Source organism: Ptychodera flava, unplaced genomic scaffold (assembly GCF_041260155.1).
Source record: "Ptychodera flava strain L36383 unplaced genomic scaffold, AS_Pfla_20210202 Scaffold_93__1_contigs__length_395732_pilon, whole genome shotgun sequence".
Lineage (NCBI taxonomy): Eukaryota > Metazoa > Hemichordata > Enteropneusta > Ptychoderidae > Ptychodera > Ptychodera flava.
The window spans coordinates 345,565-373,125 of NW_027248415.1; the positions used below are offsets into that span (position 1 = coordinate 345,565).

Sequence of the window (27,561 nt, forward strand, 5' to 3'; positions counted from 1 at the left end):
CCTGAAGTCACTTTGCATTGCTGACGTAGACATCTTATACTGGTTATCTATCTACTCATCTGCTATCTAGCTACCATCTTTCTTGCGCACGGCACTTGACCTAATCCTTGCTGCAAGCTTCTTGTCCAAGTTCATTCATTCTAGGCCATCAGGCTGTCTGCCAAGCTATCCCGCCACCAACCCCATCTCCTCCTTGGTTCCACTAGTCTGCTTCCCACCGTGGGCCGTCCATTGCATGTACCCCCACTCAAGAAGGTGGTCTCCACCGGCCTGGTGGAACCACTTTCACTTTCGGCTTTCCAAAGGTCTGCAAACACAACTTTGCAACCCAAACCTTTGCCTAGGAAGCAGACTGGCGGAGACCCTCACCCAATCTTTGAGTTATTTGTGCTTAGTTTTGAAATGGTTTTTGCCAAGATTTTACTTTCGTAGTTTGCTTGACATTGTATTTTTCCGTAGTTAGGTTATCACTGCTTTGTATTTGTCCACTGTTGCTTATTAAATTCTTTTAACACCATATCCTGTGTAGCGGTGTGTGCTTACAAATCTTGTTTTCCTTTTTGACAATCACTATGATCTCCCTGTACCATTACCAATAAAACATCTTCAAATCAAATAAAACTAACCAAAACTGTAAACTGTAGCAATTTTAATGATTATGTCACACTTTTATTCTAATGCTGATTGAGATTTTATCCTTTTTGTGAAAATCAATGAAATGAATGATGTATAGCTTCAATTCTTGTTTCAAAAAAAGATATGCTGGAAATAAATCTGTTGAAATAAATAAACTTGCAGCTTGATGAAACTTGACTGGACTTGTACATGTATCCTTGTGAGTTTTGTTGCAATACACTTTGCTGTAATACACTTTGCTGTATGCTCTAATCGTTATAAGTACAGCAAAGTTGATGGAAATTTTGAGGACAAATGTAAAATTTAAAGTCAGAGATAACAAATTGTATGAATCATGGAACATACAACACAGCTGATTAAGCGGAGAGGCAACAGAGAGAACCACTTGGCCAAATCCCCACTCTCAAAAAAAAGAGAGATTCAATAAAACCAAGCTAAGTTGTTACTAACTGAGACCCCTTCACAGGATGTAGAGTTCATGAAACATTCACGCTTGTACACTCACTATCACACATCGCACACAAACTTTATTGAAGCAATGAATACAGCACTTCAACTTGGCGAAAAACAGAATTTCTGTAATGTTTTATATTTGTATATTCACATGTACTGACTTGAAATGAATAATAATTGTCTACGTATGTTAATGTTTTTGCAGCTTGGTGTCAATGGATATTCTTTCGCTGTAACCAACAATGGCTACCTCTTGTTCCATCCTGACATTCGACCTCTGTATGGACCAGACGACAGCCTAAAGACAAACTACAACAGTGTAGATTTGGCAGAGGTTGAACTATCTGATGAAAGAGAGATGAGGTAATGTTTCATTCACAAGTTCATATCCGTGAGAATAATGTGCGTAGCTGCAATGACATTTTGATGTGTCTTGTAACTTGCTGGGAGTCAAAAAACATTATTTGAATCATCGTTTGTTCTTGAACGAAAATTGTCCATACATTAAATACATATCAAATAGATTAATGTAGTAATTGTGGCCTGAACGGAAATTCTCAAACGTTTGCTCAAACTTTCACTTAAAAACTTTAAACAATTTTCCTTAAGTTTGCTTTCAAAAATAAAAATCAGGGTCACTGTGCAAATTTTGCGTAATAGAGAAACAAAAAAATTTTCTTCAATTCATTGCAATTCAAACTGATCGTGGTATGCTCTGTTGAGAAAATTAATTTTCAATTTTCAGTCTAAGCAAGAAAACAGATTTCACATTCTGGAATGAGTCAACACAGTACTGTCAACAGGCAAGCAAAGTATTGAAAGGGTTTAAAAATCTGAAGATTCTTCTAGCTTTAATGTTTGCAAAGTTATCAGTATCAGATATGCTAATACATATATCAGTTTAAAAAGACTATGTACCATAAATTAAATACCTTGCTGTTATTTGTTATGTTAGATGAGCAAATCCAGTAATTCAGTGATACTTTTGACTCCTAGCAAGTTACAAGGCACCAGTCTTGCTGGACTGTGCTATATTTAGTGTGAGTCAACATCAGAAACACCAACATCAGAAACACCAATATTTCTGTAGTTCACACTGTTGAGAGAAATATACTGATCTATAAGACTTGTGCCATTAAAGACAACTTCAGAGTCTGTGGCAAAAAATTGCAATTCCTAAACTTCAGATCAGGTATCAAGTTAATTGTTGTTTTCTATTTCAAGATACATAGATTGTTTACTTTAATGTTTATTGATATGTTGTGCATTATGCTGTCCATATATAACATTAAAAGAACATTTTCATGAAGCATTCAGTCAGTGTTTTGTAGATAGAGTAATTTCAGATTCTATTTTTGGCAGCATAAATATTTCCATGGTTACTGCATAGCAACCACACCATTACTGGATATTGCAGAGACAAGTTAGATTTTCTAACCTGTATATATGCTAAATGCATTTAATATGGTGTATTGTGCAAAGTTAGTACCGCATTATACATATTCAACACAAGTTCTGTAAATCCTTTAATAGAAACCATCATCTGTAACAAAAACTTTCAATTGATATTTATCACAGTGACTTTCAAAAAGTAATGACTTTGTAGAGTTAATGACATATTTTTCTAGAGCAGGAACTTGGAAAGTTTAATTTTGTAAGAAAATGGGCTTTGGAATTCTTTTACCTACAGCATATAAAGTCAAGCAGTGCTATCAAGTGCCATAGAGATCAGTTGCCTTCTGTAAAAGTCTTCTGTTTAGTTAAAGAAACATACTCTTGCAAGTTATAAACTTGCACATTCAAACTATTGAAACATACCACATGATAATATCAAACAAACACTGCATGCTATTTGTCATTTTTGTTTCTGCATGCATTTCACATCTGTACCCATCACTTGACATCATCTGCAGTATGTCATGAACATGACAAACACTACATCGCACCATGGCAGCAATGCTGAGACAACAGGCATGGATGGTCTTATAACAGGGCTCTCTACACCTGGCACCATAGCAACCACGCCAAGCACTGAGTATGAACAGTTCAATGCCGCTGATTTTCTTTACAATGTCGACTATGACATGCAGGTGAAGCTACTACAGCAATTCATATTTCAACTCAACTAACAAAACCTAGAGTTGAACAGTAACTATCTATGTTACAGTGTGAAATTAATGTTTAACACTTCCTTTAATCTACAATATCATATTTACTATTACTGAAATCAATGCACGAATTGTTAATTTAATATTTGTGTGACAGGGTTCCAAATACACAGTGCCCATTGACAGTGCTGAAGTAAACACTATTCTTTTGATGCACTTTTCCAAAGGCCACCATATTTTTTCCATGCCAATTCCACGCAAAGAGAAGAAGACTAAAGTGATCATCATGAACTCATATCTGTACACGCACGGTGTATTAAAACTGATTACATTTACAACCATGCTCTACACTCACCAGATTTGATCATTAAATATTCAGATAACTGAAAAATTGCCCAAACCAAATGTTGTATTCTGAAACATTGAAATATTAAATTCTGATGTTGACAAAATATTCTGATGTGTTTTACTAAATGAGCAAACTTTGAAACTATAGTGAGGTACATCATCTACGTTACCACCAATATCATTTGAAAGATGATGGTACATCATCTACGTTACCACCAATATCATTTGAAAGATGATGGTACATCATCTACGTTACCAACAGTATCATTTGAAAGATGATGGTACATCAGATGATCACTTGTTTTAACTATTATTAGTAGAAAAAAGAGGTTTGATACATTTAAAGTTGAAACAACATTTTAAAGGATTATTTATGATATTCAATATGGACAACAAGGAAATTCAAATTGCTGATCACGTCAATGTTGGTTGTGTGCCTAGATAAGTTTTGCGTATTCTTTGTATTCACAAGTTAAAATGTTTATGAATACAGTAGATGCATAATCATGTTGGCAGCAGCCACAAAAATCAACATTTTACATAAATATGACAACGGTTGAAAATATTTTGATATAAAATACATCCTATTGTCAGTTGAGAAAGCCATCCTCATCAAAATTTTGAAATCAACGTATTTGTTCGCAGTGCTTCAACAAAAGAGCAAATCATCTGTTGATATGTACATGTTTACCATATACGGTGATTTGTGTTATTTGTGTACTAAGAGACACTTTTTACTAATACTGTGTTCACAAGAAGTTTTGAGAAGCAGAATCCACTTGTAGATGCAAATGAGGTTTTTCTCAGCTTTGAGGTCTGCCATCTGTAATGACAACTAATTCATTTACTAACATAATTTTTTTATATTACTCACACTTCTTCAGGTTTTAATGAATGTCGTGGTTTTGATGTAGACATTTAATAGTCTTCTTTTATTTTGTCAAAGCATAACAGTACTGGTAGATGAACATCCATTGTTGTTTAACGAAGACAATACGCAGTAACTTGCCTCTGTGCATGCATGATGTCATGTCCATGATTAACATCCTTACATCTGATTTTTATTGACAGCTACGAACAGCAATGGTGAACAGAACAACAGGTTCTTTGACCATGGAGGTGAAACTTCATCTTTCAAATTTGGTAAGGATGACAATTGTGTTTATCAGCAGGGAATTCAAACATATGTCTTTGAGAATTTCCTTGTATTCTCCTGATATGTTCAAGAATCTTGCATTACCTACACCCTTATCCCAATCAAGTCAAAATTGGGGCATAATAGAATTTTATTTCAATTGCCAATCTCCCAATAATCATTACTTAGATTTACCTGCAAGATTCATCACAGAATTGGAACTATAATTGTTCAATCCGTATTCTGACCAGTGTTGTCAGTATTGTAATACTGTTTAATTATAATATTAGAAGTTTTGGTTGAAGCAGAAAATAAGCAAGCAATTAAGTATGAAGAGACAAAGTCGTTTTTGTTTTCTTTTGATTTGCAGCAACGAGCAACGACAAGAAGTCACAGTTACTACTACACAGACTTGAAAGATACACCATTCAGGTAATTAGTATTCAGCCAATCAGAGTTGAAAGATACGCCATTCAGGTAATTAGTATTCAGCCAATCAGAGTTGAAAGATACACCATTCAGGTAATTAGTATTCAGCCAATCAGAGTTGAAAGATACACCATTCAGGTAATTAGTATTCAGCCAATCAGAGTTCATATTGATGGTTTGTAATTGGATTCTGTGGTACATCTTTTGTGCATTGCATTACAATATCTGTAAACAATATGGTAACTTCATGATTTATTAACCTGTTTCAATCACAAGAACTTAGAATATATTCTTACCGGGTTTTGAAATGAACAAGGTTTTATAATTGCATCAATAATCAATTATGTCACTTGTGTAGACATTGTTAAGTAACTATATCAAACTATCTTTCATTTTCATTCTTACAGTCTTGGTATAGTGTTGGTAAATGATTATGGTCAATTTATCATTGAGCCAAACTTGTCTTTGAAAGAGGGTAAGTCAAATATATTCAACACTACAAACTTGATTTAACCCTCAAAGTTTTACATCATGCATATCACTTTTTATACGACAATCATACAGTTGGTACAATTAGTGTCATCATGTATTTGACATATCACAAGGTGCATACTATGAGGTTACTATGAAAATACCGTAAAGGATGCACGATGACACTGGTGCAGCGTATCACCCGATATGCTTATTATTATACATCTAACATTCGTGGCTGGGGCATCAAATTGTCAGAGTAGTGACCGTTTAAGTGCAATGTCAACAATTTTCTTCCGATTTATGGTGCAAGCACAGAACACTATCTCAGATGGCCTCTGCAAGTTCTGGAGTGTGTGCACTACACTCTTACATACAGAGTGCACGCGAGACATTTTCTGGCACTCATCCCATGGGTCCCTTGAAATCATTCAACAGTGAACACGCATTTACAGCCGCTGGGGATGGGACGCCTGGAAACCGTACATGTTATTGAATGCACGTTCCATACAGATTTTTTAGCGTATGCAAATTCTATTGTTCTCAATGGTAGATGTATAATAAGTTGTTATTTCCACCACATGTTGTTATTTCAAATCTTCATACTTTATCATAACTTGGAAATTCAGATCTAGAATTTGTAGGCAAGGAGCTGCTTTAGCCCCTGTAGGCAGAGAACTTATCCAGGGCCAGTGATGACAGGTCAGAATTTACAACAAGAACATGTACAACTTTAGAAGTATCTACTGTTGAATTCTTGTCCACTTTACTGATTGACAAATTTCCCATCATACACCTTTTACACCCTTTATTTCTCCATTGCAGGATTGAAATCTCTGACTGAGAAGCCAATAACTTTAGCTGCAGCCCGCCAATGGTAAGGCACTTCTCATTGTATACCATCGGTACATCTTAAGAAAGAGTAGGGTTGCCTGCTGTTTTGTGAACTTAGTTCTTATGTTTATCATTTCTTCCTAAGATGGAAGAACTTCATTGTACCTTTTTGGAACTAACTTCCTCACAATCTACATTGTATTTTGTAGAAATTCAGACAAGAGATGTATGTCAAACCAAATGCAAAAATGGAGATATTTTAAAATTGTCATTATCTCTTCTGAATGAATATCTGTTGACAATAAGTTGTTGTTTTTCTCTGTAAAGGTACCGGAACTTTGACTTTACTGCTAAAAATGTATAGACGGCAACTCAGTCTTCTTTGTGATTTAGGGTAGAATGCGCCTCGGGGACAGATATTTGAACTCTCAGATTTATACAATTCTTTTCTGCTCTGCCACTTGTGGGAGCTTATTTTGAAGACAAAAAAACTTTCATTGTCTTAGTTTCCTAAAATTTGAAATTTAATTTTCCCAAAATAGAGTTAACACAGGGATGGCGGCCATTTTGAATTTCAAATATTGTAAAATGTTGGGCAATTAGTTTCACTGGTTCCAAACTTTGCTATTATTGATAAGAGAATGGCTGAAAATTTCATTTAGGAAAATTTGAGCAAAAGTTTAAGTCTTTCACTTTCAAGGCACATACTACTTGAATTAAAACAAATGTTGATCACCTCAGCCTTAATGAATATCATTTTGTGTATATGAAGGATATACTGTCGTCTTGGAAGCGAAGAAGCCCAAGTTATGTCAAAGTTAGAGAGGATTGTCCAGTATGTCAATGCAACCGAAACTGATGATGAGGAGTATATTAAAAAATGTAAGTCATTGGTCAAATATTCTTCAAACTACCCATAATGCAACACCAAACCATCAAATGTCTGTGTATTTCAAGAGTCTAGATGGTTCTGGCCATCTTGAAGAAACATGATGTGATCCTGTCCGCTTGATTTCTATTTTGAAATTTTAGTGATTACAGGTATTAGCTGCAGCGTTTGTCTGTCTAATTTATGCATAGCTACAAAACAATAAACAATTATGCTCAGCACCAAAGCAATAACTTGTCTAATGATGCTAATGAATGCATTTTGGAATCAGATTCTTGTATTGACTCTTACTTGACTTTTAAAGAGTCAGTAACTCTAACTTTTGGTGAATTTAATCATTATTTTTATTTTTTATGCCAATTGCAAATTCTTGTTCTACTCCCAAAAGCATGTTGAAACGCCCTCTATTTAGCTTGTTAATACAGCGTCGATATGTGTAAAATGCACTGTTATTGTCTACACTTGAATTCTTCTAGTCCAGACCAGAATTCATTTGTCAACAATAAAAGTACATGGACAGGCTGAGTTGATAAGCTATTACTGTGTATCTCAACATGCTTTGCGGAGTAGAACAAAAAGTGAAGTTGACATTAAAAACAAAAATAGTTGAAAATTCATCAAAAGTCAGAGTTCTAGTCCTTTAAAAAGCATATGTATTTGTTTGTATCATCATGTGCCACGAAAATGGTTCTATTTATCCCTTGTAAAACAGCTTTTCCTTAGAGTTTATTTGTTTCTATATTGTTTCCTGATCTATAAGTGGATGCCATTTGGCACTGTCGATGGCAAAATGAATAAACAAACATCCCTAGGAAAATATAAAACCAAAGAAAATTAATCAACCTTGTAATAGTTGTTCTTCCAAAGTTTTACCCTTTCACCACTATGGTTTGGCCTAAACTTATTGTTATTGATGGTGAGTGTGGACCTATCTACAGGGAACTGGGGTGAACAGGTTAACAGTTCTATGTCCCTTTTGCATTTGTTTTGATGGCAGGTAATCCGGATCTGATTAAACAGGTGTTGTTTGATGCAAACATGACATTAGCAGTGGAGGAGTACTGGGAAGCTCAATTTGACAACAAGGAAAGCAATATCAGGTAGGCATTCAATGTCAGGTAGACATTCAATGTCAGGTAGGCATTCAATGTCAGGTAGGCATTCAATGTCAGGTAGGCATTCAATGTCAGGTAGGCATTCAATGTCAGGTAGACATTCAATGTCAGGTAGGCATTCAATGTCAGGTAGCATTCAATGTCAGGTAGACATTCAATGTCAGGTAGGCATTCAATGTCAGGTAGCATTCAATGTCAGGTAGACATTCAATGTCAGGTAGACATTCAATGTCAGGTAGCATTCAATGTCAGGTAGGCATTCAATGTCAGGTAGCATTCAATATCAGGTAGACATTCAATGTCAGGTAGCATTCAATGTCAGGTAGGCATTCAATGTCAGGTAGGCATTCAATATCAGGTAGACATTCAATATCAGGTAGCATTCAATGTCAGGTAGACATTCAATGTCAGGTAGCATTCAATGTCAGGTAGACATTCAATGTCAGGTAGACATTCAATGTCAGGTAGCATTCAATGTCAGGTAGACATTCAATGTCAGGTATTCAATGTCAGGTAGACATTCAATGTCAGGTAGCATTCAATGTCAGGTAGACATTCAATGTCAGGTAGACATTCAATGTCAGGTAGACATTCAATGTCAGGTAGGCATTCAATGTCAGGTAGGCATTCAATGTCAGGTAGACATTCAATGTCAGGTAGGCATTCAATGTCAGGTAGCCTTCAATGTCAGGTAGACATTCAATGTCAGGTAGGCATTCAATGTCAGGTAGGCATTCAATGTCAGGTAGGCATTCAATGTCAGGTAGCATTCAATATCAGGTAGACATTCAATGTCAGGTAGCATTCAATGTCAGGTAGGCATTCAATGTCAGGTAGGCATTCAATGTCAGGTAGACATTCAATGTCATTCAATGTCAGGTAGGCATTCAATGTCATTCAATATCAGGTAGGCATTCAATGTCATTCAATGTCAGGTGGGCATTCAATGTCAGGTAGGCATTCAATATCAGGTAGGCATTCAATGTCAGGTAGGCATTCAATATCAGGTCATTCAATATCAGGTAGGCATTCAATGTCAGGTAGGCATTCAATGTCAGGTAGACATTTGATGTCAGGTAGGCATTCAATATCAGGTTGACATTGAAAAAGACAACAGACAGCTTTGATCATGACACTAATTGTATGTTGCCTCATGAATGATGAAACCATGCAATTCTATTCCTAATAATAGATACTTCAATTATGATGTAAACTATTATTTTATGTCAAGTTTATCATTGCATGTGTTAGTGAATCTGATTTCCAAACATCATATTTCTCAAACCTTTTAACAGTACATTGTCACGTATCTTGTTTCATCTTGATGATAATTTCACTCGATGAAACTGTTCAGTTTATTCTTACTGCAGTCTTAAAAATTTTTGATGCACATTTCTATCTAACATCAGTAGCTATGTTCATCTAGTCAATTCATCTGGTGCTCAACCTTTGAGCATATCAGTTTGCATAAGATTTTGGGTCAAAATACATATTGCATAACACCTTCAGACTGCACAAATGGAGTGTCATGCTACACAACATTACATACAATTTATTGACATTGCAAAATATCTGTGGACACTGCATAGAAGATTTAGCTCTCTATGAGTTTGCAATTGCTGTAAGCTTTGATGAATCAATTTGAGTACTGCGATAGTGTTGCTGAGAAAAACTTTATAAAAATTCAAATGATTTTGGTCAATATATCAAAATGAATGATACAATCTGTAATTATTGTCATGCTCATCATATGCAACCCCAGATTTTCTTACAGTGTGATGTTTTCTAGAAAAGCTGTAACAGCTGTTTCCATTATTGTATTCAAGAGTTGTTCATTACAATCATTACTTCTAAATGATATTTCACCATTGTTTTGATTGGTAGTTGCAATTGGAAGTTTTACTACCTTTCCAGAGATTTTGAACAGTTGACAATGAACTTGGTCCAGCAACTGCGATTTGTCATTGATGTCTTGATTATTTGGCCAAATCACACATGAAGATCAAGTTCATTGTCATTGCAATGTAATGATCTTGTCTACTGAATGTACTGTTGTTGAACACAACAAATGCACAATTCAGTCATTGCATCATTTTTTGCACAGTTTTTTTAAGGCATGTGAATTTTATGGTCCTTCATTTTGAGATCGTGTTGACCAAAAAGACACTACACTTCTTTAGAATGAAAGTCGCCATCATTTACTTATTGAATTGTTATGGATAAATGTTGTAATTTTGTACATTTGGCAATCATCATTGAGTTCATCAAAATCAATTTTAACTTGAAGGAACATTCATTGTTAAGATATCAGATAAAAGCAGGACATGAAAGCTTCCTCTTTCACTATATGCGCATGAGTCTCTTCTTACAAGTAAGTTTCATCTACTGCAAGGCTAATTTCTTGATCATTGTATATTTTTTTCTTTTATCTTTGCACGCATGCCTTTGATCTGGCTGACTCATCACTATTTTCAACACTTGTCTATCACATCTCTACTTCTGCAATGTCTGCCCAAAACTCTCATCTTATCATCTGCATGTATCGTACACATGGTGGTGGCCAACATCTGTTCACACTGCATGGCTGGCTCCAAAGCCCTTTTCCACATTCTGTGGCGGCTGCCAACGTCACAGCATATGAGGTATCTGAAATAATTTCCTCTTGGAATAAATCAGTCCATGAACTGATTTCTAAGAAAGCTACAAATCCGGAGGAGGCGCAAGTCCTCATCAATAAGATTCATAATTCCCAAAATGATTCCTATGAAGAGATGTTGGGTCTTTTATTGTCCAGGACTAATGGTGGTCCTACTGATACTACGTATCAAATTTCAAATGCTGAGGCTGATGATAAAACTGAAATGATAGACCAGACCATTGGGCCTGGGTAAGTTGTTCAGTAGGTCTTAGCATTGTAGTCAGATGTTCTATGTACATTATGTATATTGTACATATACAGAACCTGGTGCACATTCCGTAGTATGTGTTGTGGACAGTTCAGTGCATGGCTTTATCCGTATTCTTTCCCACTAATTTGCCCCTCCCTTTTTTCTGCAATGGGAAATGTTTCTAATGATAATAATACCTGATCTCAAAGGCAATTCTCTCCACTTTACACAAAACAATGTAAAGGGTATTGGATATCCAATCTTAATCAATTTGAGGGTACCACATCTTGCTCATGATTGCTAGAGAGATTTAATTTATTAAAAGGCACAAAACTTGAAATACAGTTGGACCAGATCAAACATTCTGAAAATGTAATTTTGTTTTAAGATTGGATATCACCAACTCTGATGATATTATGGACTTTAAACGTAATCTTGTAATGTTTGGAATTTAACTGTACTGTAATACAGTTGCTACATGTCCCAGTATCCATCAACTTTGTCCATAAAAAGGGACTGTATTCACAAATCTTGTAAGGATATTGTATGAAAACCCGTCGAAAATGATGTTACATTTTGATCGTTAAAGTAAGTGGATACAATAATGAAAAATGAATAAATGTTGCCATGGAAACATGTGAGAATCAATCCAGCATGAAATAGTGTGTTTTCAATGGCCAAGTTGTAGCCACAGATCAGCTTCGATTTCAGGAGAAATGTCCTGCAGATCATATAATATCCTTGAAGATTTTTAGCATTTCAATTTAAAGTAAATGTATATCCATCAAACATGTATTGTTTTGCACCATGTACTGAAGTCTCAATGATTCCTACACTCAGTTGTCAAGTCAGTTTTGTACTAACACTTTATGCGTGATCTTTGCATGGTTACCATGGTCACTGTAAACTCTGTTATATCACAAGACAAGATGAAGCCCTGCCTTCATTCTGTCTTCATTACTAAATTAAGTATTTGTTGAATTTTTCAATAGCTCCTTTGAGATACAAATAGTGAATTCACATAATGCATGTAGTCGTCCATTGTAGCCATGAGATGAAATGTACAGTGCTGTTGTGGTAGATATACAGATTTTTATTCCACAATTATTCATTTATCAATTTCACTCTTTGATAATTTTCACTATTGTGAATAACTTTACATGTACGTAGGATTGACATGTACATGTGTACAACAGGAAACTCAAGTTTCCTATGGTATACCGTATATTACACAATAGTGAGTAATGTTCACACAGAATGCTGTAAATGGGGCTAAGCTGATTGGTTGGTCAGTGTCTTAGGAAATCTACATATAAAGGTGGAAGACTATCCTGGTGGAACCTACAAGTTGGATGTAAAACTTCAGACAGCCAAATGTCATGGCAATGACATAGCATACATCAGCAAACCATGTACAATGTCCAACTTAGATATATTCTCAGACTGATTCTTGGCATATCGATACTTTGTATCTATCACCATAGTTATGTATACTCAGTGTTTATTGGTTTGTTGTAACTATTTGCAACACTACAAAGAAACCCAAGGCACAGCTGTGATTATTACAGCATTATAATATTATAATTTTTCCCCATATTGTTCACTCTACAAGAATCTCACCAAAGCTTTTATTCTGTCTTTGTTCATTGTCAATTCAATATGCTATTCATTGGAAAACTAATTTAATTTCTCATTTGAATTCATATTTAGGTAAATTAGGTCAAATACAATACTGTTCATTTCTAAACTTTTCTAATTGAACTTCAGTTTCACAACAGACTGCATAAAAATATAAGACAAAGGATTGTTTGAGCTTCCATTTATTGAATCAGGACATTGGTGATGATAAACGTTTCCCTTTAACACTAATGACTTGGCAGAATGCCTCAGAATTGATGTACCAATAATCAGTGTTGATTGATTAAGTATGACAGAATTTTCTTTGTTTTCTGTGTTTTTGACAGCAATGGCATTGTGCTGCAGTTTGTTGGCACTCATGGTGGCCTGACAAGATCTAATTATAACAAAATGTCACGTACACCAACGTAAGTAAAGACAATTAATCTATGGTGCATTCAAATGAAATTGGAAAAATTAACACTTTATAGCTTTCATCACACTTGAAACAGACATTACCATCGAAAATCATCCCTACATAAATTATTAAAGAAAAAAAGTGATCACTACTAATTTACATTCAGTTTTACAATTGTAAGGAATTTTGTTCTTGAGGGATGATAAATTTGTATAACAACTTATGCATGCAATGTAAATACAAATTACAATTGTAAGGAATTTTAATATTTTAGCTTGCATCTTGACATACATGGTTGTTCAATTATTCTGAGTCATTTCTTGAACCACATTAACCAGATAAATTATTCCTTTCAATGGACAGTGACTTTCTTGAGGAAAACAGCAACACCATACAGGAAGATTACTATACCAGAGCTGTGGAATTAGGCAAAGGCAGGTTTTTGTACTCTGTACCTATTGTCTCATCAGATTCAGGTAAGCAAGGTCAAGTTTATGTCTTGTTGATCTCTCTCTAATGGTCGTTGCCTTGAGTTTTCAGGGTTTTAAGGTAGAACATGCCTAAGGGACAGATATTTTGAACTCTCAAACTTTTACCCTGATCTCCCACTTGTGGGGTTCATTTTAAAGCTCTTTGTGTAAGATAAATTTTCACTGGCTTAGTTTTTTAAAAATCAACAATTTTATTTTTCTCCAATAGAGTTAGCACATGGTGGCAGCCATTTTGAATTTCAAATATTGTTAAATCTTAGGTAATTTGTTTCTCTACTACCAAAGTTTGCATGATGACCCCCAATTTTTATTCTTGATTTTAAAAGAGTATGGTTGAAAGATTCCTTGAGAAAATTTTCAGCAAAAGTTTAAGTCTTTCACTTTCGAGGCGCATACAACCTCAAGGCCGGTTTGACATTAGTGAAAACATTCAGAATGAGCATAAAAAGCAAAAAAAAGGAGGATTTACAAATCAATCTTAGGATTTAACCAATGCTGTTGCATAGCAACATATTCCATAAAGTACCACATGTAGCAATTACTTGTTAATATTATTTTAGTGATATCAGTAGTGAGTATGTATTGCTCAGAACACCAATTAAACTTCTTTAAAATGAAAACAATATTGATAATCTTGGTGTTCCTTTTAATTTTAATTCATCATATTTACATCACATAAATTTATGAATTTCCTCAGAAAATATAATATGTTAGATAGTGGGTATATTTTTGTGTATACATCATCAAAATCTATGCCTGATCTACTGATTCACAAGACACTGGGTCTCTATGTATCTACAGTTTATATCATAATGGTGACCTTAGGTCTCCACAAATGTTTTTCAAATGTCTGAAGATCTATGAATCAGCATTGTCACACCAGTTGAATGTTTTAAATTTTTTTGTAGTGTATATCCATATCTTCATTTACCTTATCTATTGGCTCTCTAACAATGAATTAGTGTGTTGAATTTCAATTCCCTTGCACTCTTATGGTTTTCTCTGTTCACTGGAATACCAGAGAAGAGATAAGGGACCATCTCAGATTGTGGCATAAGTTCAAGAAACGAAATTCCTTTGTTTAGATCAAAACCCCCTCCCCCTCCCCCTAAACGAAAGTTCAAAAGTGCGAAATGTTGTCGTTTGCTTGAGAGAACAATTTACCGAGAATCATGCATGTCGTGAGGACTGCAGTATTCAGTGCTGTTCTGTCAACACAGTGAGAGTGAAATGACAAGATGTGGTTAGAGCAGGCAGACACTTATAGCATACTTTTTATCTTTTTAATTTGATGAATGAAAGGTTTATGATACAATGTTACTGTCGGTAAATTGTATTTGGAACACAACGAGCTTGAAACAGTTACAGTAACTGTAAAATTTGTTGGCACGAATGTGCAGTTTTTTTAATTTTTACGCACAAAGAACCTCTGATCACAAAATAAAAGTGTGAATGTGAAGTTCACTAATTGAATGGAGGTCAAATATCTCCTTTGAACTTATGCAACAATCTGAGACGGTCCCTAACATCATCAAGATATTTTATTGGATAGATATTGATAATCTGATCTATATATCTTGATGATAATTTAAGTCTTTGAAATATAACCATTATGATCCTCATCTTACAGATATATCTTGATGATAATTTAAGTCTTTGAAATATAACCATTATGATCCTCATCTTACAGATATTGAAGATAATAACACCTTAGTAACCGCCAGTTCTGTTGTCATGGTTCAGGAAGCTGCTGTTGCTGGTAAGCACAAAATACATGTATACATGTAGCTCGCCTCTCTCTCTCTCTCTCTCTCTCTCTCTCTCTCTCTCTTGATCAATCGATCGAGCTCTCAATTGATCAATTGATCGATCTCGATAAGGGAAGAATGTTTGGAATGTTTGAAATGTTGTAATCATGATAAGTGCGCATAACCCAAGCCAGAATAATGATACAGATCCCAATATTCTTTATTCTATTCCAAACTGAAATAATTATGTGTACAAAAAAGTATTATGAAATGAAGTAACACTACTTCTTTTTAGCCGGTGACATGTTCAAAACTGCCTCCATACAAAAATATCATTATTAGATTTCTACAATAAAAAAATACAATCAATTCAACCATGTACCTGTATAATAATAGACTGATGAACTTTGATATAACTAGGCTTTTTTTATCTCTTGAGATTTGCCAATTTCATTGTGTGCAATTGTTTTACCATTTCTGTTCTGCAATAAAGCCTCTATATTTCTCCCTCAACTTAGCAGTCATGTGTTCCCAAAATAATGTAATCTTTGTGATTGAACAGATGAACAGGTTTTTAAAGAAACTGCCAGTAATTCCTGGTAAATTCTTAGGTCACTCATAATAATTATGCAAATTGATTCTCTTTCTCCCAAGTGTATTTATTTCTATGGTTTGTCTAGTGGGCCTGGTAGAGAGAGGATTGAATTTTTCATCAATCCAAAAGGGAGTCAAATCATAAGTCATTTGAATGAACTGAGAGAACATTCTTTGTGTCTTCTACTTTAACAGTTGCTGGAATCCAGTTCAGAACAGCTCTCCTTGAAGAAATATTTAATAATGTTACAGAAAGTGTATGTATAGCTTTCTTATCTTGTGTTGGATAATTAAACATTACATAGTGTACACCATAGATTTTTAAAAATACACTGCTGGTATACTTCAGAGTGTATTTAGTTGAGATTCATACAAAATGCATGATGATACACAAAAGATTGATTATCCCTAAATGCAAATAGAAGTTATATGTGCGAGATCGTGATTTAACCCCTTGAACCCGGCTGTGAAAAAAATGTCCGTATGATGTCACTGTCACCATGGGGTCAGGGTGGAAAGGGTTAAAAGTACTTCACATCATTTTTGTAATACTCTGTGGTATTATTGTAGTTACTTCATTACTGTTCACTTGAATGTCAGATGCCAAATGTTTAGTATGACATACTATTAGGTATGTTCAGTGGGAAATAATGTAACATATCTAGGGTATTTTGTGATGTGTTCTCTGTCGATGATAAAATGGCTTTTTCTTACTCTGTGAAGGCTATCAGATCTACTTGTCAAATATTGTTTAAAGAAGTGATTGCAGAGGTATGTAATGTCTAGGGCATCATCCTTACATGGTGACGTGGTGTCCTGTCAGTAAAATCTACCTCAAGCACCAAAAATACATTATTATAGTTCATTTGTGAAAGATTGGAGAGTATCAATCATTTTTGAAATGACGAAAAATTAATACACAAACATGCTGATGCCTAAATTGTCTTCCCTTTCATATTTAGTGCAATGGTGAGGGTTGTCGGAGTTGTTCAGAATTGGTAAGTTTACAGAATCACATATCGTTAAATGGATATGATTTTAGTGGCTGTGAACTATATATTATGTCAATTACAGAAGGAAACTTGTTTCTATCAAATAGTATACTTTGTATGCGATCATTTTGTTATTATAGGTCAACGTCTTGCTGGTAGATACAAGCAACGGATAGCCACAACTGTCAGTGATACTGTTTAGAACATTGCAAAGAAAGATTAGGACAATTAGTCTATACTTGCATGACATGGATGAAAATGTGGTACTTGTTGTGCTGGTTGTATGATACAATAGTGACACAAACATTTTGCATTTTTATCAGCTTTCACATTGTAAAGTCGCTCTCATTAATAATGTAAATCTAGAATATGATGATGATGATGTACTTTGTTACCATATGATATGAAAAATAATACACCTCACATATCATGAAAGACAAAATACAAAATTTACAATTCAATGGTAATATGGAGCTAGATATATAGCTTTACGCTAGTCCAGCCTGGCCCATTTACAAAATTCACATTGTATAGATGAACATGTATGCTGTTATACAAAAAGTTCTGCAAGTATTATCTTGTTTAACAATTTTAAATACTGTGCAAATCTCACCAGGCTGAGAGAGGTGAAAATGTTCAGAAATTTTATATTTAGCAAAAAGTGTCTGGCGCAGTAATGGCAACTTGAAAATTCTTTCTCAGGTAAAGGAATGGACTTTGGTAGAATATTTTTCAATGCAACTGTTCCAACATCTGTTCCTTTGAAAATCAGATGAATTCAGAAAGAAATGTTGACAGTATGAATAATTTCCCCCCCCCCCCTTATCATCACTACCATATGTGGTACACAGAATACAAATTAAGTGTGTAATCCTTCTGTAATCCTTTATTTTGGTTTTATTTTCACAGGATATAGACTGCTATTTGCTGGATAACAGTGGTTATGTCGTCATGTCAGAGAGTACAAGTGATGTAAGTCATCTGTTCATCTCAGCCAGTGGCTAAAATGCTTTCTTTGAGTTTCATGATTCTTGCAGCACAGACTTGTGGACAGAACATTCAATGAAGCTGTCTGTCCAAAGTCCCTATAACCCAGTGGTAACACCATCCCTCATCAATACCACAATCAAATTTTCAAATCTGTAATAGTAAGCAGCACACACCATTGATGAATACATGGCTGATAAGGTTGGTAGCTGACATCACCTCAGAGACAAATTTTTTTATTACATTTTTTAAGTGTGCTGACAATTGCCAACCATGTACTGTGGGCTTGCTAGTCACTTCATACAATGATAATGCCAGATAATAATCTGGTAAAAGATGTAATTTGGCAAACTGTCCAGTCAGTGTTTCACCACAGATATCCAAATTGCAGGGCTTACAATAGGCATGGAATGAGAAAGAATATGAAAATCATAAATTTTGATATTACTCATATTTCTATGTGTCAACACATAGGGAACTTAATGCCCCTGAAGGTATTTATGTGTAACAAAGGAGGAATTTATCGCTCCTATAGAACTCTTGAATTCATAATTGATCATTTGATCATTTCAAAAATAACAGGAACATCAAATCACGTAGAAGCTAGTGCTGTGTTATTTTAGCCTGTGATTTGTGATTTTCTTCAGATTGGCAGAGCATTCAGTAAAATCGATGGTATCATTGCCGCTGATCTCTCCAAGGAACCTGATGATATCTACAGGAGGTAAAATAAAAAACCCTTAACTCTAAGAAAAAATGTACAATTATGTTCATCGTCATGTATTCCTCAAGTCTAGGACTCAGTTGTGAGAGAACTTTTAAGTTGTTGAAATTCTTTACAACCAGGTGATGATACTTTTATGATAACAACATTGTTTACCAAAAAAATTACAATCAAATCTTTACGATAACAAAAGTATGGAAAGATTTCCTTGCACAGACTTACTCAAAATCTTTAAAATTATTGCATTGAGATGCGGTATTGCAAAGTTACAGGTCAAATCACCGAAACTGTCATTTCTGAAATTTACCGCAAATTGATAAATTTATTATTTCCTGTCATTCATTTATTTCAGAATATTCATAACAGATTTTCAAGCAATGTGTGAAAATGCTGATCCAGGCGGCAGTTCTGCCTCATTCTTACTAGATGTAAGTTTCACACCTTGCTCTCTTTGAAAATAGAGGGTATTAAAACGATAGCTTCTGACATTTTCTCATGATCATTCACAAATTTTGTTTAACATGAAGTAATTGAACCTCCATGAGCCTTGTTTTATCATGTTGTTTGTATGTGCAGGTAAAATCATGTTTCATTTTTGAATAAATGTATGAGAAGCTGACATGTGTAAACCTCATTAAGTGATATTTTTATGATAATTGTAATGTACATATTTCTTTCAGAACTGCATGAACATGATGCCATGATGTGAACTGAGGTTAAAAACAATGCAGTACTCAGGATAAATTTCATTCGGCATCTTTTAAGATGGAGAAAATTGTCTTCTTCTATCGATTGCATGTTATGGTTGTAACACAATTTCCAATGTTCATCATGTAGTGTAATGTAGTTCATCTATTTTCTCTACTTTGACAGCCATTTTTCTCAGTGACTGCATACTTTAATGGTGGACACATTACTTTGTTCTGTAAGTATAACATTCTACAGTTACCAAACCTTTACTTTCAGTTTATTTAGACAATATATGTATTATCAAAAGTTAATGTCATACATTGTTTTTGGTTTGCATACATGAAGATTACATTAGTGTACTGAGATTTAAGTGTAACTGAGGTGCTTAGACAGCTCTAGTCACTATTCGACTCAGTAGATTTTTTATACTCCAACCACGGAGCCATTTCATATACTTTTCCCTTCACTAATTTGACGGCAGGTCATAGATTTCCAGTTCAACATTCTCACCGGTATTAGTATTTCAGTAATGATTCAGTGCAAACTGTGTCATCTAGAACACTTGAAATAGCTCACCATGGAGTCTGCAAACACATTCCAGCGGTTTGAATTATCAAATCTCAATTCAACAACTTTAATGTGAAACTAGAGATGTGGCTAGTTTCTATATTTGATAAGTAGCCAACTAATTGCATCATGCGAAAACATGATAACACGATTCAATGAAAAATAGCGCATGTTTATTGACTCTCAGTGTACAGAGTTTGTTATGATGAGACATTGTAAATAGATTTTAGAATAAGATTTTTATCCTATTTCTGTATTTCCTCTGAAAGGTAGCAAACCTCAGAATCAAGGTTTTTAACCTATTCATCCCAATGCCCAGTAAACAGGTTCACAATCACTATTGAAAACAATAGGTTTGGACCAAACCATTGTGGTTAAAAGGTTAATCTTTTATACTTTGCTATGGGAAACTCACAACTCACCAGAGTAATATATTTCTCAGTAAAAATGAAATATACTTTTTCACTCTCTTACAACTTTGGTGAGAAAAAATAAGCAAACAAACTCTATTAAAAAAACTTGAATATACATCAGGTCCCAATACAATGTCTATACGTGTACCAAATTTTGATTTGAGGAACAATAATTATCTTGACTTCAACCATTTCAGTCTGTATTAAATTTTATTGGAAAAAGTATTTTGTTTTTGTAGACCAGCTTTAAATAGTAAGATTTTGAAAGTTGGACTATGTGTCCCAAGTGTGTAGTTCAGCATCACTGCATGTGTATGGTATATCACTAATCCAGTATACTCAGCATATTTTTGTTCATTTTCAGGTCACTGGTACAGTTTAGTTTTTATGATTGGTGGTATTCTGGGGCTAATGCTCAACCTATCAGTAAGTAATTGTAAAAAAAAAAAAAAAATTAAGAATAGATAGTGTCACTAGAGAAAATACAATCTTAAATTTCAATCCCATCACTGATACTATGTAACTCATAAAATTTCTGTTAGGAGTAAGTAAGGAATTGATCACTCGTATATGATGTTTAAGTTGTGGCAGTTATACTTCATTTCACCAAATACAAGGGATGTCTATCTTCAAGGTAGTGAGCGCCTCGAAAGTGAAAGACTTAAACTTTTTGCTGCTCAAACTCTCCTTAATGAAACTTTCAACCATTCTCTTACCAAATCAAGAATAAATATCAGGGGTCACCATGAAAATTTGGTACTAGATGGATAAATTACCTAAGATTTCCCAATTCCAAAGGCTGGTCCAGGTTGTGGTTGTTTTGTCACACATTTTTATTCAGTTTTCAGAGATGTAGAAATGCAGAATAAATTCAAGTCAAAAGTTCATATTCTTCACAAGCAATAAATAATTGATAACAACACTACCTCTGCTCAATGATTTGATAATTTGCACATATCAGTGACAACGTTATAAATTTGTAAACTATTCAAAAGGTGGACAATCTGTCTGCTTGCAGTATGAACTGCTTTGCAGCATAAATAAAATTTCAGTCTACTTTGTGTGTTGCCCCATCCAAGCCTCTACACCATTGTTGGTGTTCAAATCTTTTTCTTTTTTGAGCAAGTTCACTCTTAAAAAAACAGGTAAATTAAATCTGCAATTATACAAACACTAACATGTATTCTCATTTCTTACAGCACGTACACACACATTTTCATACAACCCCTGTGACAAGGTCTACACATTTTTTGATCATAAACCTGGTAAGCAGAGCAGCAACAAAACTTCAATTGTATCATGCGATGGGTGTGAAAATGAGTGTGAAAAGTAAGTCAGATATTTCATTAACATTTACCATCACTGTGTAGTTATACAGAGTTATATACATTCGTACAATTCTTTACAGAGGAGGAAAATCAGTTCAGTCATTCTTCACTTGCTTAGGCATTGGATTCCATCCTGACCCCCATTCCGCAGTAATTCTGCTATTTCCCACACTTTCGGCTCGCAAGTTGGATCCAACTTTGGGTAGTTGCCTGACCTTATCTCTAGGTCATCAACTGCCCCACCCCCACCCCACCCTGCTTGCCTGACTGAAGAGGCCCTTGCCAAATTTTTTAGTGTCAGTTTAATATACTTTATATACTGTGTTTTATAGCATACTTTTTAGAGGAGTTTTGAAGTTTCTTGTATGTACATGAAGTTTTCCGCAGGTTTCCTTTCATTTGCAGTAAACACTGTTAGTTTATGTAGTTGTGGTGTGCTTCACAAAGTAAAGTAAATTCATGTTTCAAGTTAAACTGGTGAATACAGTTGTGATTTGCCTTTTACAGTTGTAAAAGTCACATTGCCTTCACACAGGAAGGGAATAAAAACAAATATATTTTGAAATGAAACAACAATCAAACACTCAATAAATAATGTTGGAATCTATATGGTTGTCAGTGTCTCCTGGACACAGGCAATCAAACTACCTAGATTACTGTGAACAGATTTATAATGTAAGCATATATCAGTAGAAGTATCTAGATTTTAAACTTTTCCTCAAAACAATTATCTATCAATCTATTTATCTGTAAGGTCATTCATTCATTTGTTCATTACTTCACACATTCTTCCAGGTCTTATTCTGTGCAAGAAATTCCAGACAGTAATTTATTATTACTGGTGGTAGACGCAACTTGTGAATTTGACTCAAACATTACAATGTTTGAACCAAGGAAAAAAGAATATAATGAAACTGAAAGGTGTGAAAGGCTACAGAAACAGCGCCACCGCACAAGACCAGAAACATGCCATGCATATCATCCTTTAGTAAGTAACTTGGAACTTCTAAATCAGCTTGAATTTATCACCATCATATCAAAAACACAAACTGTGTCACTGTGATCAGAATTCTCCATGAACTAACTTTTGGTAGGCCTAAAATGACATGAGTGAAATTTTAACAATATTGTAACGGTGCAATAGAGAGTCAGTGTAATTGGGGGGGAGGGGGAATTGAGTGTTTGTTAAACAGGCTCTGTGTCCTTTGTTTCTACTGTCGTGAAATAGGCATTGATTTCTGTGAATGGGATGGAAAATGAGGGATCTACAAATAATCTCTATTCCGGACAATTCCCATATGAAAACTTTGGAAGCTCCTTTAGAAGATAGACGGAGTATACGAACAAAAACTCTGGTACAAATAAATCATTTCATCACCTGATTTGACAACAATCACAGTAGAAGTAATATTTGACAATTCACTAGTTTCCTTTGTTTTTTGTGGACAATGAAATCAATGTCATCTCCATATTGAAAGGTTGAGACAACATCTTACATGGTTAGGTGTTGAGATTGCTGTGTGATTGCTAACATTATCTCTTATTTCACTGTATTGCAGGAGAATCCCGAAGACTGTGGCAGTGGTTGCAACATTCAACCATCTCTCATCCTTACCATAACACTTGCAGTTTATCTTGCCTGCAAACATTTACAACTATTTCAAACCCAATAACTACTTCTCAACATCTTGTCTCCATCTTCCAGCATATAAAGAGACTCTACCCTGATGGGATTGCCCAAGTCACCATCATCTCTGAGTTACTTTCAATTTACAATCTTAACTTTGTTGATCTGATGTCTTCAATTAAAGTAACTGTTATTTGATATCTGCAGTATTATATAAAGTTAATGTCAAATGTTATCGATGTTTGTAAGTAGTTATTGATAGTGTGATGAATTTTAATGTAGGATGAAGTCAATCTTGATATATGCATTCCAAATATGACAAATAATGTTTGTTCATTGAATAATTGTTTGATTAGAATACATCACTGTGAATTCTGCACAAATGATGTGAAATATAATGCTGAAGGATTAATAATTGAGTAAAATAAGCAGTGATAACCTCCTTTCATGATGGCTTGTTTTTTATATCGCTTGAAAAAGTCATATTTGACTTGAATGAAAACTGACCATGTGATCGGTTTATCAGCCACTATTTATAGTTGGATTTTGGAAAAATATTTCACTTGATGTGTCATATCTTAAAGACTACTAATTATTGATTGGAATTACACGAGTGTTACATGACAAGCTGTTCAATCAGGATTAATTCCAAATTTTGTGACTCCAAGTCAAATTGAAGTAAGATTTTGCAAAACGTCATGTAATGCTTTTTAAAAAAGTTAAACATGTACAGATATTGAGGAATGTTTGATAAAGTAGTTGGGTATAAAACAGTGTAATGTGACTTGAAATAAACCTTCTTCCTTGTTTCTGCATCATCATAATTTTCTGCTGATCAGTAGTCTCATGTCCTTGATGTGAAATCCTCTAGAAGTAGATGTTGAGATAGTATTGACATATAGTATACAATTAATAGAGACACAATTATCATTCTGCCAGATTGTTTACCCAGGTCTTGTCTACCTGGGTCCAAACAGATCATGTAAAAGAAGAAAGTTGAACCACAAAGGATAGCCAACTAAAGATGTTGAGGAATGTCTTCTTTTTGTATCTTTTATATTTTTTACCAAAAAGTTAAAAATATCTATGATATGGAATTTAGTTTCAATTTTGGTTCAAAATTGCTGAATTCACATTGGCTGATGAAATATTGTTATTTGTTTTCTATTTTACATGTGGATATCAGAGAGTTTAATGTTTGCTGGGTATAAATGTGTCATTGTAATTTAATTCATGAAATGAGACTATATAATATTTTGAAGTGTCTATTTTCGTTAAAATGCAACTGCATATCAAATTTATCATAAATTATAGTGCTAATTTGCTCATCATCATTATTGTGTAATGTTTCACCTTATTAGATGATAGCAATTAATATTGCTATTATATCAAGAAAGTCAAGTTTGTGTCTTTTTGTTTTTTAGAATTATTTAAAAAGAATGGTTATTCAATTATAATTATATTTGAAGATAGGAAATACTAAGATGATCGTTTAATTATAAGATAAGCTAATTTTTGTGAGATAGCTCGGATGCAAATTGAGGTTATAAGTTTTGTTGGAAAACTATATCAGAAGTAGTCAAGTTCTTCATGTAGTGCTCAAAGATATGAAATATGTACATTTTAAGATAGAACTTCAAAATTAACCAAAAAGAACTGTATGTTGGTTTCACTGTATAGTTATTTGCAAAAACTGAAAATAATCAATACTGTTTAATACAATATAGGTGTACATGTATGTATAGTGACCAGCATTGATATTCATAAACATTTCTGTCACATGACAAGCAATGACCATCACAGCAGGAGTCAACAGAAACCCATCAACAATGAAATTACTATTGATAGTGCACAATTAATAATGCTGTACGTTTTCTTTTATCTCTTAATTGAAGATATTTAAATTCTATTGTAATTTTTATCAAATTCTTGGTAAAGTATGTGAACAAATGAATGTAATAGCTGATTATTGTAACTAGACTGTGTCGAGGTGACAATATAATTGCCTTCAAATTTTTCTTGGAAGCAGCTTTGTCTCTTCGTAAAACATCAACTTTCAATATTTGACCTGCAATGACAACCATTTCTGATTTTGAACTGACACACTCCCAGGAGTCATATTCCTCTAATTGAATTTTTTTCTAGGAAAAACACAAGGCATACACCACTGAACTGCACCATACTTTCAAATTGCATTTTATAATGCAGCCACACTCCCTAGCTAAGTTCATATGAATGCCACTGACAGACATTTGAACTTCTGTCCTTAGAAAATTCACTTGGCCATCCAATTATAAACTTCTCTGAAAACATAACCAGCTTTGTATAGATCTTGGACATCCTACAATTGTCAGGTCAAATATTGACCACATGTGTGATTGTAACGTGAATCACAAAGGTTTCAAAACACACTACAGCATGCCACTTCTAATTTATTGTAGCTGATCAAGTTGATCAGTTCAAAGCAAAGACATGTTTTTTCCAATTTTCATCATTGTCATCTGAAAAAATAACTGTGATTTTGCAGAGCACATACATTGTAGTGTAGCCATAAGACAATTATCATTTTAGAGGAATGTGGGAATTCAATATGTAACCTGATCACTCTACTGATCTCATTGGCACTTGCAGCAATATCCCAGCACAAAACATTCTGTATGTTCTTCTAATAATATGAATAATGTAGCTGTACAAATAGTCCTTTCTTTGGCCGAATTCTTTTGCAGATGGACTGTTGCTAAAATGGACTAAGCACAGCAACAGAATTTTGAAGAAATGCTTAAAGCTATGATTTTGGCTATGTTTTAATGATTAAGGTACAAACAATAATCATAGAAATAGTATGAAAGTCCATTGTACAGTAAATGACAAGCATTGCCCATCCCAATATTGCATAATATCTGCAATTGTCAGACATTCAGTGAGATTTGCTGTTATTGAGTTTGCAGTACTATGGAATGAAATATTAATTGAGCTGGTCTCTCGCTTTACCAGTCACCATTTGAGTATATAGTTTCTTGATTATTATTGATAGATTGTAGTCTAGTACTCTCCACATCTTTGCTCAACTGCAATATTGTAGACTGCAGTTTCCAGTGTAGATTTTGAGTAAGCAAATGTGTAGACGTCATGCAAGGGAAACTCACTGTTTATACTGACAGACTTTTCAAAATATCAAATTCAGTAAGATTTATTGCTAATAAAATACCCTTTTCCAGTTATATGCTGTTTTTGTCGTTTTCTTTTGTACAAAGCTACGTTATGCTAAGACTCCTGCAGAATAAGTCAAATATTTCAGAAAGCATGTAGGTACATTGAAATTTTCAGCTCCTCAAAGACAATTATGTGGTAAAAGAAAGATTCAGATGCAGGAAAGCATTTGAATATTCATAAATCAGATTATTAGAGATCAAAAATTAAAGTTAAATACTTTCAACCTTGTAGTTTCTGTGAAATTTGACATATTGAGATCACATTTTATCCTAATGTGAGTTTTATAAGGGTAATTTGCGCCATGAAATTTAAGGGACAAAGTCGGCCATTTTTCATGAATTTTGTTTGATGCAAGATATATGAACTAATTATTGTTTGACATGTTGAAAGATACTGAATGAATGGATGACCATGCATATATTCGGACCTGGTTTTAGACAAATGAAACCATCGCGAAAATGAATTAATGGTCATGTTCATTCATTTTCGCGATGGTTTTGTGTATCGTGTCTACAATCGGGCTCGAATATGGTACCCGGTATGCATGGTCACACATTCATTCACAACCTTTCAACATATCAAACAATATAAGTAGCATCTCGTATCAAACAAACTTCATGAAAAATGGCTGACTTTGTCCCTTTAAAAGACTTAAACTTTTGCCCAATCTTCCTAAGGGAATCAAGAGTAAAGATGAAGAGTCACCATGGAAACTTTGGTACTGGAACAAATTACCCAATATTTACTGATACTTGAAATTCAAAATGGTCGCCATACCTATGTAAACTCTATGGGGTAAAATTAATTTTTTTGATTTCCACATAAATAAGCTGGTGAAAACTTTCT

General features: G+C 34.2%; 3 protein-coding genes across 9 annotated transcripts in view; 2 read left to right on the top strand and 1 right to left on the bottom strand.

Moving 5' to 3' along the window:
• LOC139129120 (voltage-dependent calcium channel subunit alpha-2/delta-3-like) overlaps positions 1–1,471 on the top strand; it is a 34,655-nt gene extending 33,184 nt beyond the window's left edge. For all 6 annotated transcript variants that reach the window (XM_070694773.1, XM_070694778.1, XM_070694772.1 and 3 more), the window contains one exon: positions 1,295–1,471. In XM_070694773.1, the coding sequence (XP_070550874.1) occupies positions 1,295–1,456 (162 nt within the window). In that variant the 3' untranslated portion in view covers positions 1,457–1,471. The remainder of the gene's footprint in view (positions 1–1,294) is intronic.
• Positions 1–27,561, bottom strand: part of LOC139129121 (carbohydrate sulfotransferase 3-like) — a 90,554-nt gene that overhangs the window by 54,695 nt on the left and 8,298 nt on the right. The window lies entirely within an intron of this gene.
• Positions 2,973–26,723, top strand: LOC139129118 (voltage-dependent calcium channel subunit alpha-2/delta-3-like). Of its 2 annotated transcripts, XM_070694770.1 has the most exons (21): positions 2,973–3,179; positions 4,617–4,688; positions 5,051–5,112; positions 5,517–5,584; positions 6,406–6,457; positions 7,187–7,296; positions 8,301–8,403; positions 11,213–11,305; positions 13,271–13,351; positions 13,705–13,817; positions 15,523–15,591; positions 16,370–16,431; positions 17,137–17,172; positions 18,076–18,138; positions 18,801–18,877; positions 19,230–19,305; positions 19,751–19,802; positions 20,912–20,973; positions 21,747–21,876; positions 22,671–22,863; positions 23,435–26,723. In XM_070694770.1, the coding sequence occupies exons 1-20, from the start codon at positions 3,009–3,011 to the stop codon at positions 22,721–22,723; spliced, it is 1,605 nt and encodes a 534-aa protein (XP_070550871.1). In that variant the 5' UTR covers positions 2,973–3,008; the 3' UTR covers positions 22,724–22,863; positions 23,435–26,723. The 2 variants fall into 2 exon arrangements, with proteins under 2 accessions (XP_070550871.1, XP_070550872.1); XM_070694771.1 differs by lacking the exon at positions 11,213–11,305 and having other exon boundaries at positions 2,975–3,179.